This window comes from Gymnoscopelus braueri, assembly GCF_963280865.1.
Source record: "Gymnoscopelus braueri genome assembly, chromosome: 16".
Taxonomy (NCBI): Eukaryota; Metazoa; Chordata; class Actinopteri; order Myctophiformes; family Myctophidae; genus Gymnoscopelus; species Gymnoscopelus braueri.
Window position 1 is genome coordinate 47,107,682 of NC_137616.1, and position 23,300 is coordinate 47,130,981.

Consider the following 23,300-nt stretch of genomic DNA (forward strand, 5'->3'; position numbering starts at 1 on the left):
CGCCTGTGTGAGTCCTCATGTGTTTTTTCAGATCACCCTTGTGACCACAGCCTATACCACAAACAGTACAAGAAGAAGTATTTTTGCCTGTATGAGTGGTCATGTGTGTTTTTAGATCAGCCTTGTGACCTTTACCACAAACTGTACAAGAAAGGGGCTTTTCCCCTGTGTGACTCTTCAGATTTCCCTTTGTATTAAACATGTTGCCACATTCAGTACAACTAAAACTTTTCTTCCCTGTGTGACTCCTCGTGGAGTGAGTTTGTTTAGATGATTTCAGGCCCTGGGACAGCTTGCACTGTCCTCCCACATTTTGTGTCATGTGTGATTTCAGTGTGTTTAAGGCTGACTGATCTCCCCTAGTCTCCTCCCACTCATCACTGTCTTCAGTGTCAGATTCAGAACAGTGTGAAGAAAGGAGCTGGCCATCACTAGTTGGTTGTGATGTTCCACAATCCTCTACATCAGCTTGTGTTTTCATGTGTTCAGCTGAGGTGCTGGCTACAGGCTCTGTCTCTCTGTTTTCATCATCATCTTCACTTTTCACTGCTAGAAATGTCAATGTTGACCCACCAGCCTCTTCTGGTCTTTCAAGTAGCTCCTCCTGTTCTTCTTTAATCTGTGGAGGTTCTGGTTCTTCCTGGACCAGATTGGGGCTCAGCTCCTCTTCAGGTGAAACCTCCTCTTTACACACAGGTATGTGCAGGAAGTCTAGGAAAAAGATACAATGAGATAAAATAAAATAAAAAGAGAGATAAAAAGGTTTGAATCTTGTACCTCCACTGCAGACAATAATTGGCAGCCATTTTGGATTGATACCAATTAAACATATTTCCACAACTAGGATTTCTTAGTATGTTGTTCTGGTGACCTAATAGACGTGGTATGCGAAGAAAAACAAATTCTGTTACAATTACTTTGATGTGAAACGCTAATTTGCCTGGACTATTGGCCAATAGGAATACTTTTGGCATATTGTCCAACCTTAATAACTATCCTGTACTACTACAGGTTGTAAAGTAAATAAAACAGTATATACCTATCCTGTACAACTTTACTAACGGTTTAAACTACCCATAAATAAAACAGTATATACCTAACCCGTACAACTTTACTACAGGTTGTAAAGTATATAAAATGGTACATACCTATCCTGTACAACTTTACTACAGGTTGCATAGTTGCATCAAACAGTCCACGTCCCTGGTCCGTCTCTCGCTGTTCCTCTGGAAATGTTGAGTATGTTTGGGAGGCAATCTCTCTAGATACTGTAGACCTCTCCCTGTTGTGCTCTGTGGAAATCACCAGTAAAAATGACTTTTGGTTGTCATTCAGTAACCTTACATTATACCATGTAATCAAATCAAACTATAGATGTTTACCATGTTCTGTTCAGCTGAAAGGTGCATTCACTAGGTATGCTAAGTGCTAAAATAATGACCTCAATCCTGCATAGCCAATCTCAAAATGGGTCTTGTGAGCTTGTAGATCGACTAATTTAGCTAGTTGTCAGCTAGTTGAACTGGTATTGTGTTCAGTTGAGGTGCTGGCTACAGGCTCTGTCTCTCTGTTTTCATCATAATCTTCACTTTTCACTATCAACAAGATTACTCTTTGCCCACATCTTCAACATTTTTTATTTGATGGTGCAATGACTGCGCTCTGTGCTGTAAATGGTGTGGCTGTTGTTTGTTTACAGCAGCTCTCATAGAAGATGCGAGAAAAGCTGAATGAGAGGTGAAGGAGAGGCAGTCCCTATTATTTTGAAAGTGATTACTTGTAAATGTTAGATCAGTGAGTCTTCTGCAGTTGGTTAGTTAATACTGAAGTAGAATTAACTGCACAGCTTCAGTGAACCCATTCAAATTTTTACAACAGAACCATCGTCCTATTAACGGTATGTTTAGATAGATGCAGGGGTCCATGCATCGATGTAGTCACATTGTTAATGCTTAAATGGACGACCCGGTTCATATTGGTTCATCTTTACACCCTAAGTACCGGCCCACTTTCACCAATAAAATAAATCAAGAGAGAGTGCTTAAAACTTACTGAGATCCAGGTGATCTTCAGGTTCCTGTTTAAGGTGGTCTTCAGGTTCCTGTTTAAGGTGGTCTTCAGGTTCCTGTTTAATAGAAACAGTCCTGGCTGGAGAACTGATCTTCACCTGCAGACTGGACTCCACACACTGGTCTGGAATGAAGGAATATAATATGCACTTTAATAATAAGGACTTTGATGTGATATAAATAAGGACTTTCATAATAAGAACTTTGATGTGACATGAATAAGGACTTTCATAATTAGGACTATGATGTCACATGAATAGACTACTATACTAGAGACTAAATATAGAGACTATACATATTTATGATATTAAACTTTATAAGTAGGTATAATAATATTGTTGCTGTGAGGTGGAAATCTATCATGTCCAAACTGTAACTTTTCAGGATTCAAATTCAGAAATAGCAGATCAAAAGCTTGTAGATCGGCAATTTTTGCTACTTTTGTGTGACACTGTAGTATGATGAATTAGGGCATTCATTTACCCCCCAAAAACAGGGTCAAAATATGGAGATACAAGGTTTCTGCCCGACAGCAGAGCCCAGCCCAGACATATTTGGTAAGTTTAAAGCTCCCTCTGACTGGAATAATCTACCTGTTCACATTTGGTCAATAACATATTTTAAACTGTTTAAAACTGCACTGTCCTCTCACCTTCAAATCAAATCAAACTTTATTTAAATAGCACATTTAAAAACGACTGTCGCCGACCAAAGTGCTGTACAGGTCAACAAAACAAGAACAACAAGTACAAAAATATAGTCAAAGTACAATTATGTCATGAGCAATTACAAACACAAATCAAAGTTTAAGGCTTCATTTTGGTTAAAAGCCAAAGTCTTGAGTAGGGACTTAAAAACCACAATGGATTGGGCGGATCTAATGAAGAGGGGTAGATCGTTCTAGAGCCTGGGGGCAGCCACGGCGAAAGCGCGGTCACCCCTGGTTCTCAGTTTGGCAGTTACTGTGGGAGTCATTAAAGAGAGGTGAGTTGACCTTAGGGCTCTAGGTGGGTTGTGGTGTTCAACAAGCTCCGTTAAATAAGATGGGGCCATCCCATTGAGGGATTTAAAAGCAGTTATTACAATTTTAAAATCAATTCTAAATTTGACAGGGAGCCAGTGGAGTGAGGCCAGGACTGGGGAGATATGGTCACGTTTTTTGGTGCCTGTGAGAAGGCGCGCAGCAGCATTTTGAACTAGCTGCAGGCGTCTGAGCAGTGATTGATCAATACCAGAATAAAGTGCATTGCAATAGTCCAGCCTGGATGAAATAAAGGCGTGGATGAGCATCTCAAGGTGTTTGGCTGGGAGAAATGCTTTCACCTTGGCAATTAAACGAAGTTGGAAAAAGCTGGATTTGATGACGGAACCAATTTGTTTATCAAATTTAAAAGAACTATCAAAAATTATGCCAAGGTTTTTTACAGAGGGCGGATGTTGGGGGAGAGGGTACCAAGGGAAAAGGAGGCGGAGGAAGTGGTATTGCCAAAGATGATAACTACTGTTTTGCTATCGTTTAAGTGAAGGAAAGTTGTGGCCATCCAGATTTGTATGTCTTGTAAACAGTCGAGCAATGGTTGGAGTGGTTGGTTGCAATTTTTGACTGAGAGTGGCATGTAAATTTGTACGTCATCAGCATAACAGTGGTATGAGATGATGTGTTTAGAGAGAATGGGGCCTAGAGGTAGCATATATAATAAAAACAGGATAGGACCTAAAATGGAGCCCTGGGGGACTCCAGATGAGAGAGGTGCTGCAGATTATCTAAAGTCACCTAACTGGACAGAAAAGCTTCTTTCTGACAGGTATGAGGTGAACCAGGCTAGGGCAGTGCCCGTAATGCCTACATGATGCTCGAGGCGTGAGAGAAGGAGCCTGTGGTCGACGGTGTCAAAAGCCGCAGAGAGGTCAAGCATGACCAGAATAGCAGGGCTACCGGAGTCAACTGTTAAAATCAGATCATTAAAAACTCTTAAAAGGGCGGTTTCAGTGCTATGGCCCGGTTTAAAACCTGATTGGAATTTATCGTGGAGGCCGTTAATGGTTAAAAATGATTGGAGTTGAGCATAAACAACTTTCTCTAAAACCTTGGACAGGAACGGTAAGAGGGAAATAGGTCTACAATTGGCAAGATTAGTTGGATCAAGGTTTTTCTTTTTAATTAAGGGGTGCACCACCGCGTGTTTGAAGCAGCCGCGATGCATCCTGAGTTAAGGCTTGTGTTGATGAGTGTTAGTACACGTGGGCCTATGGAGCAGAAAACCTCCTTGAGAAGGCGGGAGGGGATGCAATCCGTAGGACAGTTTGTATATCGGAGACGGGTGGCAACTTCAGTGAGTGAGGAAAGGGATATTGGCTGAAACTGGCCAAAAACAGCAGCAGGGAATGGTGAAGACACAGGATCTGGGGCAACAAATATATGAGCAGACCTAAGAACAGTGATTTTTTCAATAAAAAACGTTTGAAATTTTTGGCAAAGTGAGAGGGATGGAACTAAGGGAGAAACATCCCGGGGATTTATGAGCGAATAAAAAAATATTAAAAAGCACCTGGGGTTTATGGCTGTTTTTTTTAAACAAGATTGGACATAAAAGAGGATTTGGCAGTTCTGACAGCACGCTGATAATTGATTTGACTGTCGCGTAGGATCTCATAGTGGATTTGGAGTTTATCTCTTTTCCAAGATCGCTCTGCCCGCCTGCATAGGCGTCTAAGTGCTCTAGTGGAGTCATTGAGCCAGGGCTCTGTGAGTGCCTTGGTGCGCTGTGGTCTAAAAGGGGCAATAGTATCCAGGATATGGGTGCAAATTTGGTCAAGGTTTGAGGAGAGAGCCTCAACATTGAGGGAATGGTTTTCACCAGTGGCAGCAGTGTGGGGATCACAGAGCATACGAGAAAAAAGTGAGGCAGTTAATGGGTTAATGGAGCGTATGAGGCGCACAGAATTACCAGGATTTATCAGTGAGCAGGGGATTGTAGAGGTGAATAAAATCGGGAAATGGTCAGAGGGCCAGGGAGGAGGACAAATATCGGTGACATTTATTGACAACCCATATGAAAGAACAAGGTCCAGAATGTGACCCTTTTCATGTGTTGGACTTGTGATGGACTGGGTGAGGTTAAAAGAGTCAATAAGATTTAAAAAGTCCTTGGCAAGGGGTTTGGACTGGCATCAAACATGGACGTTGAGATCTCCGCTGATTAGGACGTGGTCGTACTTGCCCATGACCTCGGACAAGAAATCAGCAAAGTCATGGTTGAAATCCTTGTTACTTTTGGGGGGGCGATAAACCAGCGCGCAGAGCACAGGGGAGGACAGACAGTGACAGCTCAAAAGTCTGCAGCTCAAAACTCTGATAAATAATTGCGGGCAACAGCTTACATTGATAGTGAGATTTAAAAACGGAGGCAAGCCCCCCCCCAGTGCTAGTGGTCCGGGGGGAGCTGAAAAATGACCGGTCGGGGGGGAGGAGATGAGAAAAGGATGTGGAGTCACCAGCTTGCACCCAGGTTTCAGTGAGGAATAAAAAGTCCAGATCATGATCAGTAATAAAATCTTTCAATAAAATCTCTTTATGATTAATAGATCTAGTATTAAAAATGGCCATACGAAGGTTAACTTCCATGCTGGATTAAATTTTTGCACGTCTTATCGGGCGGAGGTGGGAGAGCTCAATGCCTCGGGAATGGTTAGGGAGTGACAGTGGCTGTCTGGGGCAGATGAGGGAAGAAATAAATAATGGAGTGACAGGTGTTGGTTGCAAAGCCATTGTGAGCAGGGGTCCTGAGGAGTTCGGTCCGAGCCCGATAGGGAGTTGGCTAAGTGATGAGGTGGAGATGTAGTGCTGGGAGCTGGGACCGGAGGGACGTCATTTAGTGGCAGACGGTGTGGTGACAGTATGGAGGTTATATCAATAACTCGGTAGCAGAGGCTAACGGCAATGTTGGCCGCTAACACCTTGCTACCTAATTCATTAGGGTGAAGCCCATCTCTACAATAAAAGGATGAGCGGCACCAAAACAAATTAAAATTGTCAATGTAATTAAAAGCGTGGGTGCGACATAGACGCTGGAGCCAGGTGTTCAGACCAGCAATCCTACTGAATCGCTCGTCGCCACGGGCAGGGATTGGGATGGGACCCGAGAGATCGTGGGACCCGGGAGATCGTTGACCAAGGGGCTGGGTTGGAGCTGACCAGGGGTGGGCTTTTAGGTCTGGTCCGAGCTTGCGTCCAGAAGCCAGGGAGGGCCGGGATGGTGCCATCTAGCTCCGTCGACTTAGGCCAAGCAACAGAGCGGATCCCGCCGCCGATGGGGGGCGGACATGGAGCAGTAGCGTTGTGCTCGCCCGTGGTGGAGATAGCAGCGGGTCCAGCGGCGACCTCAGGGTCCGGCGGTCCGGCCTCGGGGGGAGGGTCGCCGACACAGAAGGAGTCAAGCAGAACCTCGTCTTCGCGGATCTGGAGGAGCCGGGACACACGTTGTTTCAGCTCGGCTACCTCCAAGGACAGCCGGAGACAGCCGTCGCACCCAGGTGGTGAGGTGAGTGGTGGCATTATGACAAATGATGGTAGCTAAGGGTAAGAAACAGCTTGGCCAGTAAAAGATAATAAAGACAGAATATGCAGGAGGCATGGAGGAGGGGTAACGGTGGCACAGAAGGACACTTACCCGCGAGGGTCGCCAAAAAGGCGACCCGTGCGGAGAGATGGCACGCACTGAATGCACTCTGGTTGGGATGAGCCGGTAGTCTCCCGTCGTTGGAAGGTAGCTGTCAGACTAGCTACTGGTAGCGGCTAATGCCGGCTGACAGCTGTCAGGCTCGCAGTCGGCTAGGTGCAGCAGGCTAGTGACAGGAATCCGGGTGGGGGTAGATTGACACAGCACTCCAGAGTGTGCAAGTATATTAATCGATGCATCCGATCGTCAGTGCAGGAAGGATCAGGCAGAGAGTGACTGGTTGACAACTGTCGGAATGAGCCGTAGCTGTAGCCGCTAGCGGCTAGCGGCCAGCTGTTAGCTGTCAAAACCCGCCGCCGGCTACTGCTTGCAATCCGACTAGTGACAGGCCGGGTAGAAAACCCATAAATACACTAATATCAGCGTATCCAATCAATAAAATCCAATGGCCATGTGAACATGAACGAATAAAAGTCCAAAGTAAAAAGGTGGATAAAAGTTACAGTGTTTAAAATGATAAAAGGAGCCTGTTTGTAGAGGAGCATGTGGCGTCAGCGTCTGCCTCTCCAGGGACCTTCTGTTTCCCAGGCGGCCTCTCTACCCACTCAGCGAACATTGAACAGTTGGGGGATACCTGTTCATGCTTTGACTAATCATCATAAACGACCTATTAACCAATGATCCATTTAAGTGATCTGTGTATTACTGTTGTAAGTGTTGTTGTTGTTGTTGTTCTTGTGTTTTGCCTTGTTTGTTTTGTAGCTGTTGTTTGAAATGCCTGTTAAATGTTGTGTCTAAATGTATGAGAAATGTATCTCTGTAATCTGTGGATCCCCTCGAAAACGAGATGATACATCTCAAGGGGTTATTTCCAATAAAGAATTTCTATAATATTTACATCAACTGTGTGTGTGTGTTTGTGTGTGTGTGTGTGTGTCACAGCAGTGGGACGAGGAGTTAATCTCAGTCATCAAAACAGAGCCTACTGGCCGGTCTATTGATCTACAAGCAATGATCCCCAAAAACAGATCTACAACCTAACAACACCTCACCATGCAAACGCTGTGTCATACCTGCAGTGTGTATTTTGATGTTGTGTGTGTAACAGACATACCTGCAGTGTGTAGTTCGGTGTTGTGTAGTGTCTCTATCTCTCTCTGGAAGAGGTTGCACATGAACTCTGCAGCCGCACTGAGGCGCTCCAACACAAACACTCTGACAAGCTTCACACAACAAACATCAGCACCACGCTGCTGTTTGTCCAAAACGCACATTATCTCCTCTCCCACCGACGTCATGTGTTCATTTATCTTCAGCCGTACAGACTCCATTGTTTTTACCTCCATTATGAGACGTTTTTAACCTCCTTTATGGAACGGTTTTCACCTCCTATATGAGACGTTTTTCACCAAGATCACAACCTTATTTTTAACTCTATGATCACAACACGCAGTAACTTCCGGGTCAACGTGTTTCATACATGCGCATTGAAGGATCCAGGCACTGTTGCCTTCTTAGTGCCTTTCGCCCCCTGGTGGAAGAGGTGTGTAAGTTAAGATAGAGCCTCCTGTAGCTGTGGAAAGACAGTCTGTCCTCCCTCACTGTGAGTTGTGTGTTTGATCTGAACTGAAGGTCAAGGTTTTATTGTCTCACATGAGGCTGCTATGGGGGCGGAGCTTGACACACACACACACACACACACACACACACACACACACACACACACCTTATTGTTGTCTTATTTGCATTTTAAATGTGCCTGGCCGGCCCACTTGGCACAGCACAGATACTCTACAAACACTTTAGTTGTGTCATTGTCTCCTCGTATCCCCCAATTTACACATTCTAGTATCTAGACTTGGTTGTCGTTGATCTACATCTGTGATTCTCAAACTCTCTAATTTCAAGGACCCCACATTAGATTTGCATTAGACCACATAACTCCTTTTGACAAGCTGTTTATCTCTAGAACCCAAATATAAGGACATTTCTGTTATTAGGAATGATTCAGTCCAATATTATCGGTCCATAATACCTTCACTTGTAGGTATGAGATCACAGTGAAATTATGATCAAATAAAAAATAGTTTTCTTGTTACATTTATTTGAATATATTGGAATGATGAAGATTAACTATCAATCATTTGGCTGGGGACCCCCTGGAACCGTGCCAAGGACCCCAAACCCAAACCAAAACCCTACATTGAGATCCACTGATCTGGCAGATAAAGAACTAGAGACACCATGATTGATATACTGATATCTGTTTAGTGCATCTCATGTGTTTGGTAGTTGAAGAAACTCAACGTTTAAAACTACTGAAATGTCATTCATTAGTAAACACTCCCGCACTCTGTGTGTAGTGCAAAGGTCGTCTGGTAAACCCCTCCCTCTGGAAAACTCATTTCCATTTGTTTTCAGAATCAAATGCAAATGAGATTTCCGGAGGGAGGGGGGTTTACCAGGTTAGTGCAAGGGGCCTTGATCAGCCAAATCCTGAAAAAATATATTCAGCATTATCGTCTCAACACCATAAAGAGTCTCCAGATCCCTGTCTGCAGATTAAATGTATATCTGCAAAGTAACTAAAGTTTTGAAATAATCGTAGTGGAGTAAAAATATTGAATATTGGATATACTCCAGTAAAGTAAAAATACCTCAAAAGTCTGCAGTACTTGAGTAAATGTACTTAGTTACTTTACACCACTGAGCACAAGTGTGCTGCCTGTGATGTATGAAAAATTAAGGCAAGAGTTACTAAAGGGCTGAGCCATGTAGAATTTATGGACTGCCTTAACTAGAATGGTTCTCCTCAGAGTGCAGCTCTCCGCCAATCTCCGCCAGGCCGGGTTGTCTACCCAAGGCCTGCAAACTTTGGAAGTCAGTCATAGCCACTTGGAATGGGAAAAAATCATAACTTTTCAAAGAATGTTAACTAATCTTCTTAAAGAAGAATCTGAAAATGTCAATGAGCACTGGCACTGACTTTGCATAATTATGGAGGTTTGATACTTCATCCAGACGTTAGGTGGCTCAGTCGGGGCAACGTGCTGCAGCGTTTTCTGGATTCACAGCCAGAGATCATCATTTTTCTGAAGTCGAGGGACGAGGAGTATGAGCAGATCATTGATGTCTGACGATGCTTGGTTATTGGACTGAAATCAGAATTTGTCCGTAGATTTGTTGAGGTACAAGGCATGAGTTTAGTAGCTGCTTTTGTATCAAACCCTTTCCTCAGTATTGACATTGAGCAGCTGTCAGTTAAAATGCAGGATGTGTTTGCATTAACTACAGGTGTTGAAATGCATTAACTACAGGTGTTGAAATGGAGATTTTTGAACTACTGACTACCAACTGGAGGGTAGAGCTAGAAACCTGGACTTTTGGTCACTTGTGAAGTATCCCCTGATTGTGTCTTGTGCACTTAAGCTGCATGCCTACTTGAAAATAATAAAATCCAAGTTTAGAACTCGTATGACTGACTCACATCTTAATGACTGCCTCAGACTGGCATTCACTAAGTATCAACCAGATTTCAAATGGCTTGCAGATAATGTGCAGTCACAGAAGTCTCATTAAAGGTGGGCTGATCCTAAGAGTATTGTATCTGTCACCATATCTGTCACGGGGCAACCCGTGCCCTATACATAAAGACATGAGTTAAGGGCATTGCACGCACACACACCACACAGCTGCGTCCAATTCATAATCAAGACCACCGGCCGGTTTGGAGCAACTGTTGGAAGTGTGGCAGATATGTCCTAACCAAATGTCAATACTATAATGTCAATACTGTTGAATGCATTCACAAATTCACAAGTAATTCACACAGACTGTACAGGGGTAAAACATTCAATTTATTGTGTAACCTGTGTTAAAAGGAGTTGCTCATTGTTTGTCACCTGTAACTCCTCTGCAGTACTGGCACTGTGGGTTGAACTGCTAAACAGAGCATGGACCAAACCATGTAGTTTAAGTAGGGGAGGTCCCAGTGGAAGGTGCCATGTACTGTAGAGGAGGAGGGGTGTTTCACAATGTTTATGGGCAAAGTATTCTATTGTCTTCGCAAATGAATTCAAACACAAAATGGTGTTCAGTCTGAAAGTACAATAGCTATTTATGTGTTGGGTTTATTCATGATACATTTGTCAGCTTGTAGATAAGCTATTCTGGAAGGTTAATTGCTTCCTCTGTTGTGGTAGGATCCTCTCCTATAAAAAGGAGACTGCAGAATCAGAGCTTCAGTTATGTTCGGGCGGGCAAAGAGCTAAGAGCCCAGTCAGAGCTGCCAGGGCCCCCTCATAGGGGTGTAGCCTAGTGCGCTTTGTTTTGTTCTTTTTCCTTTTTGTTAAGTTTTGCATTAATTTCCTGAGTTCATTATGTTTGTATTTTTTGGCCAGTATTATTTTTGTTATTCTACGTCTGTACTGTAAAAAGCTACAGGGACTTTGGTGGAGGAGAAATAAAAACCACAAAAGAGCAATTTCTGACTGTTTTTGGAGTCTCGACCTCCGGTCAACTTTACAATATCTGTGCAAATATATGGTTATGGATGCATTTTTGTCATTTGAACAGAATATCTGTAAATGTGAAAATTCTGAGAAATTGAGAACTGAGAAACTAAATATTGTGCATTGAACAGAAGAAATCTGTAAAAGCAATTTATTTCATGTCCTTTGTGTTTTGTTTTATTTAAAAATAACTCAACAAAGAAGTTTATTTGTATTTTTGTCCTAATATCTATATTTCTAATACGTTTTTCTTAATATTTAGGCATTGATTATATAACTTATCTTTATGTGGATGTATGCACATGCATTGAGCCTGTCAGAAGTGGGTTTTTTTAAACATATTTTAGTGGTAGATCATGGCTTACAATTGGGAATAAAATGTGCTCTTGGGCTTGAAAAGGTTGGTTACCACTGGTCTAAATGAAGAACTGAGCCTTTCATGTTTTCTATAGACGGTCCCTGAGGCTTCCTGACATTGTTTTTGTGTGCCTTGTACTCTTGAGAGTGTTCCCCCTTTTTTGTGTCTAATTGTAAATTTGTCTAAAGTGTTTTTTGAATTGGCCTTAATATTGTTTGGCCCTTATCTCTACTTGTACACTGTTTTAAACTTACCTTATCATGTCATTTTATGGTTATACTTTTTTGTATAGTCTGTAATTTGTAAAATGGTTCATATGCCCAGAGCTAACCATAATTATCACTGATTGTCGCAACCTTGAGACTGTGACATGTAGTACTAGGTAATTACCACTAAACAGAGGGCCATCCACCATTGGTTTATTGAGAGCACAGCCCATGCTAACCTCTGTGTGTATATATATGTCTACCTAGATGCTGCCACCCATGACTCTGAGGAAGGTCGAAAGACCGAAACGTCAGTCATTCTTGTTACTTGCACTGCATAAATAAAAGGCTTAAATAGTCCGTGCTGCTCCAGCGTTCTTCTCTTATGTTATATTTTAAACTGTTATACTTAGGATATTTGAAAATAACATGGTACATTGTGAGCTTGTTGATCAGCTATTTACAGCTATTTATCTGAAAATGTGTTTAGATTTGGGAATAATCTTCAAGAATGTTAACAAAACAGAGCATCACTTTATTTTATTCACAGACCAGAGTAGACTGACATTTGTATAATCTAAACTGACCATTATATTGCACAAAATAATTGAATCACTTTGGAAATTAACCATGAACATCTTGAGGTTTGCTTTCTTTGGCGAAGACAAAACAGTCAGCATGTTGATGAAAACATTGAAACTTGTGTCTATGTAAATATCTATGATGATGGCCCATCATCATCATCAAGGTGTCTTTTGTTATGAGCCTTTCACATTGAAATGGGTCCTGACTGCAGTTAACTGGAGAGCAAGACAAAACTTACTGTTTATACTCCCACATCAACACATGCACTGTCTAGTTTATTACAAATGCACTATATGCGCAGAAGGAGCACGTTCAGTGAGAGACTCATTACACCAAAATATGCCACAGGAGGTCATTCCTACATGTGGCCATTAAATTTGACAACGCTTAGGAGGCATTTAATCGACTGGATTGAGGTGGGAGGAGGTGTTTGTCCACTCCAATACAAAAGGGAGGTGTTACTGTTTATACTGGATGAGAGCTGGGAGGAGGTGGGAGGAAGTGTTTCTCCACTCCAAGACAAAGGGGAGGTGTTACTGTTTATACTCCCACATCAACACACTGTCTAGTTTTTCACAAATGCACTATATGTGCAGAAGGAGCACGTTCAATGAGAGACACATTATGCCAAAATGTACCACTGGGAGCCACAGTTCAAAATATATGCTATTTATTTAGGCTCAGGGCAGGTGCTTTAATATCATAATGATTCAAGCAAAAACACTTAACCACATGGACCCTAGATTCATATATTCACAGAAAATGGTCAAACTAGCACCGGTAACACAGGCGTGTTCTACTGTGATAGAACAGACCACTAGGACATTGGTTCGCAAACATTTTCAGCTGAGACCCAAAAGATACACATGGTGTCTCAGACGTATTTAATAGTGAACATTGAAAATATCTACAAGCTTACAACGCATCGCATCAATTTTTTTTCCTTTAAACTATTATTTCTACAATTGCTACACATTTCTGCAGAACTTGTGGATATCCTTGTCAAACTAGGTGATGATGTACATTGTCTCCCTGGCATCTACATATACCTACTATATTATGTACTATGATATTGTAACAATCTAAACAACACACATGTCAACACACAGTGAACAGCTACACAAACCCAGCAGATTGTCAGCACTTTACTGCACCATTATATACTGCATAATATGAATGAATGACTTGTTCACTTGAATGAAATGTGGAGAGACACAGTGATGCTCATATTGTACTACCAGTAACTGAGTAAGTTAATGAGCTGGAGGGAATAATGCTATGAAGATAAATACATTTAAATAAGAAGACATTCCATCATGTTGAATAGAAAATAAGATCCATACACAAGATAAAACATCAAAAGAAACTATTAATGTTTATTTTATTCAATCATGTTGATATTGTCAAATTATGATATTCCTCTGCTTAAGTATCCTTGTCATTGTCATCCTGGATTAGACTGAATGATCATTATGTCTTAAACTAAAGGCATTCCCCCTGTATGAGTCCTCATGCGTCTTTTTAGATTACCCATTTCAGTAAAGCCTTTACCATGAACTGCAAAATAATAGGGCTTTAGCCTGTATGAGTCCTCATGTGTGTTTTTAGACGACTTTTCAGAGCAAAGCCTTTACCACAAACTGTACAAGAAAAGGGCTTTTCACCTGTATGAGTCATCATGTGTTTTTTTAGGTCACTTTTCAGAGCAGAGCCTTTACCACAAACTGAACAAGTATAGGGCTTTTCACCTGTATGCGTCCTCATGTGTGTTTTTAGATGACTTGCGCTAACACAGCTTTTACCACATACTATACAAGAAAAGGGCCTTTCCCCTGTATGAGTCATCATGTGTGTTTTTAGATTACCCTTTTGAGCAAAGCCTTTACCACAAACTGTACAAGAAAGGGGCTTTTTGCCTGAATGAATCATCATGTGTTTTTTTAGATGACTTGTGCTAACAAAGCTCTTATCACAAACTGTACAAGAAAATGGCTTTTTGTCTGTATGAGTCATCATGTGTGTTTTAAGAGTACCGTTGCGAGCACAGTCTTTACCACATACTGTACAAGCAAAGGGTTTTTCGCCTGTATGAGTCATCATGTGTTTTTTTAGATCATCCTTGCGAGCACAGCCTTTACCACAAACTGTACACGAAAAGGGCTTTTCACCTGTGTGAATCATTGTGTGACTCTTCAGATTGTCCTTTCTATTCAATATTTTGCCACATTCTGTACAACTAAAACTTTTCTTCCCTGTGAGACTCCTCATGGGGTGAGCTTGTTTCGATGATTTGAGGCCCTGGGCCACATTTTGTGTCCTGTGTGATTTCAGTGTGTTTAAAGCTGACTGATCTCCCCTAGTCTCCTCCCACTCATCACTGTCTTCAGTGTCTGATTCAGAACAGTGTGAAGAGAGGAGCTGGTCATCACTAGTTGGTTGTGATGTTCCACAGTCCTCTACATCAACTTGTGTATTCATGTGTTCAGTTGAGGTGCTGGCTACAGGCTCCGTCTCTTCACTTTTCACTGCTAGTAATGTCAACGTTGGTCTTTCAAGTAGCTCCTCCTGTTCTTCTTTAATTTGTGGAGGTTCTGGTACCTCTTGGACCAGATTGGGGCTCCGCTCCTCTTCAGGTGAAACCTCTTTACACACAGGTACGTGCAGGAAGTCTAGGAAAAAGATACAATGAGACTCTATAAAAGGTTTGAATCTTGTACCTCCACCGCAGTACCTCAGTGACCAGTTGTGGAAAAGTATCAACAAGATTACTCTTTGCCCACATCTTCCAAAGTTTAAATTTGATGGTGTGCTGACTGCGCTCTGTGCTGAAAATAGTGTGGCTATTGTTTGTTTACATTGCAGCTCTCATAGAAGAGGAGAGACAAGCTGAATGAGAGGTAAATGAGAGGCAGTCCCTATCATTTGAAAGTAATTACTTGTAAATGTTTTATCAGTGAGTCTTTTGTAGCTGGTTAGTTAATACTGAAGTAGAACTAACTGCAAAGCTTCAGTGTGCACAGCTTCATTAATACTTTTACAACCGAACCATTGTCCTATTCATTTAGATAGATGCAAGGGTCCATGCAATGATGTTGTCAAATTGTTAATGCTTAAATCGATGACCCGATTCATATTGAACTTTACACCCTCAGTACCAGCCCACTTTCACCAATAAAATAAATAAATAGAGTGCTTAAAACTTACTGAGATCCACGTGGTCTTCAGGTTCCTGTTTAAGGTGGTCTTCAGGTTCCTGTTTAATAGAAACAGTCCTGGCTGGAGAACTGATCTTCATCTGCAGACTGGTCTCCACACACTGGTCTGGAAGGAAGGAATACAATACACACTTTAATAATAAGGATGTGACATAAATAAGGACTTCCATAATAAGAACTTTGAGGTGACATGAAGGACTAGACTATATAGAGAATATATATATATATATATATATATATATATATATATATATATATATATATATATATATATATATATATATATATATATATATATATATATATATATATATAATATATATATATAAATACATTATATACATATATATATACATATATATATATATATATATATATATATATATATATATATATATATATATATATATATATATATATATATATATTTATAAAATTAAACTTTATAAGTAGGTATAATAATAGTGTTGCTGTGAGTTGGAAACCTATTTTGTCCAAATTGTTACTTTTCAGAATTAAAATAAAAAAATAGCAGATCAAAAGCTTCTGATCTGCTATTTTTTTGTTAAACTCAGTCATCAAAACGGAGCCTACTGACTAGTCTATTGATCTTAGTATAAGCAGGGTTGGGAAGTAACGGATTACATGTAACGCTGTTACGTAATCATAGTTTAAAAAAACGGTAACGTTTTACAGTACATTTTAAAATGTGTAATCTGGATTACAGTAACAGGGGTCTTGTAACAGGGGTTACAGGCGGATTACATTCTCCCCTTCCCTCATCAATTTTACAAACAAGTTATAAATTATTATAACACCAAACAACCACCCGCAAGAGAAGAGCGCACAGACAGAGAGAGAGAGGGGGGAGAGAGAGAGAGAGAGAGCATGAGAGAACACGAGAGAGAGGTTTATTTGTTTATTTTAATTTGGTTTGCTGTGATCTATTGGGGTGCAACTACCCTGGGCCGGTCACCCTGCCCATCTTCCCCCTTCCCCCAGCACTGGCCCATATATGCCCAGTATATTTTATTGTTAACCCACTGTTGTTATTACTCATCCCATTGGATGCATTCTCTTTTTATTGATAATGATGTTGATGAGACCCTATGAATGAAATAACCTGTTAATTAAATAAAACCTTTTTGTACTTTTGTTAAAACACGTTTCTGCCTTGCTTCTTATATTGTACACAAACTGTGTGATGGCAGTTACGATGAGGTCGTGCGCCGAAAATGGCAGATCTACAAGCTCACAATGTGTCGCATCCCCGACACCTTGTGAGCTTGTATATCTGCTATTTTCGACACACGACCCGCTGTACGGCGAAGTATAACTCGAGCTTAAAGGACTGGGGATCTGTTCTCACATTATTGTTTTACTAGAGCAAATATGTCGTCAATCTGCGATTTTTGGGGGCGACGATGTATTATATATTGGCCAAAAGGAATATTTTGGCATATCGTCCAACCTTAATAACTATCCTGCACAACTTTACTACAGGTTTGAACTACCAGTAAATAAAACAGTATATACCTATCCCGTACAAGCAGATACTACAGGTTGTAAAGCAAATAAAACAGTATATACCTATCCCGTACAACTTTCCTACAGGTTGTAAAGTAAATAAAACATTATATACCTATCCTATACAACTTTACAACAGGTTGCATCGTTGCATCAAACAGTCCACGTCCCTTGTCCGTCTCTCGCTGTCCCTCTGGAAACGTTGAGTATGTTTGGGAGGACATCTCTCTAGGTACTGTAGACCTCTCCCTGTGGTGCTCTGTGGAAATCACCAGTACAAATAACTTTTACCTTACATATACCATGTAATCAAATCAAACTATAGATGTTTACCATGTTCTGTTCAGTTGAAAGGTGCAGTCACTAGGTATGCTAAGTGCTAGAATAATTGCCTCCATCCTGCATAGTCAAAATGCATCGCCTTGTGATGCGTTGTGAGCTTGTAGATCAACTAATTTAGCTATTAAAAAAAAAAGAAGAATTACGTGATTTGTGAGTACCGGTGTTTCGGAATTAATGGCGGCTAGTTTTCACTTTTCACTGCTAGTAATGTCATGTTGACCCACCAGCCTCTTCTGGTCTTTCAAGTAACTCCTCCTGTTCTTCTTTAATCTGTGGAGGTTCTGGTTCCTCCTGGACCAGATTGGGGCTCCGCTCCTCTTCAGGTGAAATCTCCTCTTTACACACAAGTACATGCAGGAAGTCTAGGAAAAAGATACAATGAGACTCTGTGAAAGGTTTGCCCTCCACTGCAGTACCTCAGTGACCAGCTGGAAAAAGTATCAACAAGATTACTCTTCTTTGCCCACATCTTGCAAATATTTTTGCAAGATCATTTGATTTTCCTATTTTGTCTCATCTGTTTATGAAATTAGGTAGCTGATATATTGCACTTTTACTTTAGCGCTAGGTATACTCTTGGTTGCTTGTTTTAGAAGAGAATGCACTTAATGCTTCTGGTGATTAGTAGTTTCATTCCCTACCTATGTTGAATGCACTTATTTATTATCAGTCGCTTTGGATAAAAGCGTCTGCTAAATGACTGTAATGTAATGTAATGGTGCGCTGACTGCAATCTGTACTGCAAATGGTGGCCGTTGTTTGTTTACATTGCAGCTCTCATAGAAGATGCGAGACATGCTGAATGAGAGGTGAATGAGAGGCAGTCCCTATTGTCTTTAAAGTAAATACTTTGCTGGTTAGTTAATACTGAAGTAGAATTAACTGCACGGCTTCAGTGAACCCATTAATACTTTTACAACCGAACCATCGTCCTATTCATGGTACATTTAGAAAGATGCAGGGGTCAAAGCATCGATATAGTCGCATTGTTAACACATTGCCTGCCAGAGGTTTTTCTATAACAGGATCAGCCAGTGCCAGGAATTTTGACCATTCTGACTCATATTTGAGGACTCACAGAATATTTCTTTGCTATGACTATAAACAAATGGAATATCTCAAAACGAGTGAGTTGATAGCATGTTCCGTTCTTTAGCTAGAGGTTGTTGAATACAGCTTGGTTTCACCAAAACAGACCTTTTTCTTTAGATTCAGAGTTATGAGCGTTTTAGTAAAAGGACACACTTTAGATGCATAAAATGATTTCAAAAGTCTTTGACATTTATTTTGCGCCTTCATTGACATCAGTCATGTAAACAATATTTGTTTATAAAAGAAATATGCTTTAGATTGTACATTTATTGCTCTGTTTCACTCCAAAGTGAATGAACATGAACACTTCAGTGACTATTTTCAGTCGATTTTTATTTTACTATATAATAAAATAAATAATAATCATTCAAAGTTCAACATCAATAAATGGTGCAATTAGTGCAAAATAAATAAATACAAATAAAATCTTTGCCTATAAATCCCAAAATATAAAAGTGGCAGGTTGAACAAGTTTTTACTATTCAAAAAATGTTCAACTCCAGTTATATAATCAAATAATAATAAATAAGAATAATTCAAAGTTCAAAGTGCAACATCAATACATTGGTCAACTTTTTGCCCAAACTTTTTGCCCCACAGTCAAAATCTCAAGCTACACCTGTATTCATAGCAACAAATAGCAGATCTACAAGCTTTTACTGAGCTTATAGATCAGTGCATGGTGAGTGAGGTTTGCAGGTATATAATAATCATTCAAAGTTCAACATCAATAAATGGTGCAATTAGTGCAAAATAAATAAATACAAATAACATCTCTGCCTATAAATCCAAAATAGAAAAGTGGCAGGTTGTAGTGGCAGTAGCAGCCGTTTCACTACAAAGGACAAAGTGCAAGTCATTTCAAACTAAATATAACTACATCCAATAACAATAAATAATAATCATTCAAATCAATAAGTGTGCAATTAGTGCAAATAAACAAAAAAAAAATCTCTAATAAATGTCTTCTGAGTGGTACCTTGAGTCACAGTAACCCATGCACAAGGGAACACGACAGGCCTTGCATTCGTATCGTGACTCGCGTCGTTCTTTTCCCTCTGGTGTCAATTTTGATCTGGAACAGACCCTGCACCGCCTTGAATTATACTTGGCTCACTGGCTTCTGAACGTCCACTCTGTCACTGTGGCGTTTCTGCTTGTGGTTCATGGTCACCATCTCATCCTGGTGGCACGTGGAGATCATCGTGACGATTTTGCTCTCCTTGGCTCGCCATGCCGTCACCATCACGCCGTTGTGGTGACTGCTGATGGTTGACCCGAGGCCCAGCTTAGCCTTGGTCACGGCCTTGATGGCTGGTGGCTGCCCTCTATTGCATCGGAGAGTACCGCACACGTGGGTCCCTTTCCCCAGAAGTTTCCCCAGCACGGCTTAATGTGGTAGAGGTACCCCGTCTGAGAGTCGCACAGTATGTAGGATTTAATTCCATACTTGATCGGCTTCTGTGGGTTGTAGACCTTGAAGGACAGGCGCACACGCCAGGACAGCATGCCCTCGTCAATGCTGATGTGCTGGCTTGGCAGGAACATCTCCTGGAACTTCAGCGTCAAGTAGGTCAACACTGGGCGGATCTTCCACAGCGGGTCTCTCTCGTTAGGCTCAATGGGCTGGGGGGTATTGTTGTCTGTGAAGTGGAGGTAGCTCCAGCTGGTACCGATTCCGCGCCATGACCTTGCTGAAGTAGGGAGTTGCCAGGGGCTCAGCAGTGATCCAATACATGGCAATATCAGGCTTGTGAACGATACCAGTGAGGAAGAAGAGGCCAAGAAAGTTCTTCAGCTCTGTCACTTCCAGCGGTGTGTCTTCTTTCCAGGCATTTCCTCTGGCGAAACGCCGAACACTGGGAGCCCTCTGACTCGCATACCGGTTGGTCTCGTCGCAGATTTCCTGGAGCAGCTCATCTGTCAGCAGTAGCTCCAGGAAGTCGACCGGTTTATCTGACTGGAGATCAGCAGCCCCATTGCGAGGCCCCGGAGTCCCAGCAGGGGAGAAGGGGATGTCGCGAGGCTGCCAGTCGCCAGTGTCAGACCACACACGAGGAGGAGCTGCAGCCTTACGAGGCCTGCCACCTGTGAATTATAGAAATAGATAATTACCATAAAATATATTTTTGTATTTGTGTGGTTTACGTTGTGGCGGTGCATGACTTTATTACACTTAGAATGAATGTGCACACACACACACACACACACACACACACACACACACACACACACACACACACACACACACACACACACACACACACACACACACACACACACACACACACACACACACACACACACACACACACACACACAAATCAGGCATTAGTCTACCCCCAAACCTAACCTCTAAATGCCTAATCCTAACCTCAACTTGAATCTTTTCCTAATTGTAAGACTAACACCTCTAAATCATTTTTGAACCAATTATATACAACCATTTTTCTTGTGAGGTCCACGAAAATGGTCCTCATCTCTATTTCTCAAATTCTACTCTAATTGAGGAGACGTTTGGCCCTCACAAGTATAGTAATAAAGTATACACACACACACACACACACACAGGTTATTTCTTACCTCTACGAGATGACGGTCCGCGTGGCGGTCCAGGTGACGGTCCAGGTAGCGGTCCGTGTGACAGTCCGGGCCCACCCATGTCTGGCCCTGATAGAATAAATAAAAAACATACTTGATCAATATTATGTACATGAGATCAATTTAGGCATTTAGCATCATCATAGATCACATGCATGCATATATATACATAAATATGAGAGAATATTTACCGTTTCTGTGTAAGGTTTTAGCTTTTTTTTTTTTCTGTGATAATTGTGACATCTTACCTGGACTCCCGCCAACATGTACACATCCACCAACTGCTCCCTCCAGTTCTTCTTCATCAGAATCCTCAAACTCTAAAATGGATCAAATAATACATGTCACTGGTGAATTTTTCAAATGCCATGTTGACATGACCTCATCATGACCTGCTTTTTGAAAGTGGCAAGATGGCAAGATGAAAGACATTGGGAGTTCAGTTCTAGGTCAGGACAACATCAACAAAAATGATCAAAGCGTTTGTGTTGTGTGGTTGTTGTGTCCTAACCTGGACTGAGGCTTTTGATGTAATTTTTATTATGACAACATGTGCAGCGGGAGGGGGGGGGGGGGGGGTCAGCCCCCTTCAAAAGGCAGAATAAAATAGCAGATCTACAAGCTCAAAAGCTTGTAGATCTTCTTTTTTTTTTATAGCACCACAATATATCAATATAACCTAAACATTGTCGTCATCTGATCTACAAGCAGATCACACAAGTAGATCACGGGCCTAGACACCGACAGAAACGGGCCTGTCGTTTAGCGTTGCCAGGTTATGGGAGAGGAATAAGCAACCAGGTCTATGAAAACGAGCCCAAAAGTAGCGACTAGCCAACTATAGGCCACATGAGCACTTCAAACCTATCTGAAAATAGCCGATCTACAAGCGTACAACCACCATGATTTACAAGCAGCCTTACAGAGAAACAAGCCCAGCCCAGTGTGGATAGCAGATATACAAACTCATAGCGATAAAATAAGCAGACCTGGCAACACTGGCTACGTCTCAACACACACAGTCGCTAGTTTTCTCCATTGAATCAACTACGTAACAAATAATAAAGGCAGAATAAAATAGCAGATCTACAAGCTCAAAAGCTTGTAGATCTGCTATTTTTTTTAATGTTGTGAGCTCCGTTGTGGTCGCGAACCACAGGCTTGGAACCTATTGTGTACGTATTTTTTGGTGTTGCCAGATTGTGGGAGAGGAATAAGCAACCAGGTCTACTAAAACGAGCCCAAAAGTAGCGACTAGCCAGTGTGGCTCATAGCAGATATACAAGCTCAAACGCTTGTAGATCTGCTCAACTACGTAACAAATAAAAGACGATAAAACATTGAATGTGTGCTTACCAATGGGAAAATGAGAAGGTGAATGTCTCGGAGATGGTTGCCACTCATCGCCGGAGGGATCACTAGAGGAAGCCGCCCCGTCTAGCTCATCCTCGGTCAGCTCATCCTCGCTCTCACGGGGGGGAGGGGGTTGAAGTACGGGCACGGATCTCCTCGAACTCCGACGGACGGGTGGGTACCGGTTGTCGTCCTGTCCGACAGCCGCGACCCACCCGCTCGCCGGAGTTCCTGCCAAGCCAACCGGACCTGGCTGGTCCTTGCAGTCCACAGGAACTGGCTGGGACGGTTCACGTTTGTCCACAGGACAAACCACCACTGGAGGCTTCGGTGGTGCTGGGGCTGCACTGGGTCCCCGGAGGAAGCGATCCAACGTGGGCTGGCATGGATCAGCCGACCCGCTGATGTGTTTGCGCTTGCTTGGGCGCTTCGGCATACTGTATACGTATAGTCTACTCTCTCACAATAAACTATACTACTCCTCTCTATTTCCACCTATATATATATATATATATATATATATATATATATATATATATATATATATATCTCTTCTCTCTATAACCACCTGATTTTATTCTATATCGCCGATCTACTGCCCTATACCTTCGCCTAACTTCCACCTATAATTATTATGTATACCTCCACGCCCTCTCTATCCTATAATATATATATATTTAACTCACTAGGCTAAATATATATCACTCACTCACATATATCACACACACTACTTTATACTACAACACTACTATAACTACTAAT

The 23,300-nt window shown here is 41.6% G+C and overlaps 1 protein-coding gene across 1 annotated transcript; it reads right to left on the reverse strand.

Moving 5' to 3' along the window:
* Positions 1-20,048: 20,048 nt before the first annotated feature.
* LOC308103312 (uncharacterized protein) lies at positions 20,049-23,038 on the reverse strand. Its single transcript, XM_080453235.1, has 4 exons — positions 22,542-23,038; positions 21,434-21,505; positions 21,168-21,254; positions 20,049-20,672 (listed from the first exon to the last, which is right to left on the reverse strand). The coding sequence occupies exons 1-4, from the start codon at positions 22,972-22,974 to the stop codon at positions 20,203-20,205; spliced, it is 1,062 nt and encodes a 353-aa protein (XP_080309361.1). The 5' UTR covers positions 22,975-23,038; the 3' UTR covers positions 20,049-20,202.
* Between the last annotated feature and the right edge of the window lie 262 nt (positions 23,039-23,300).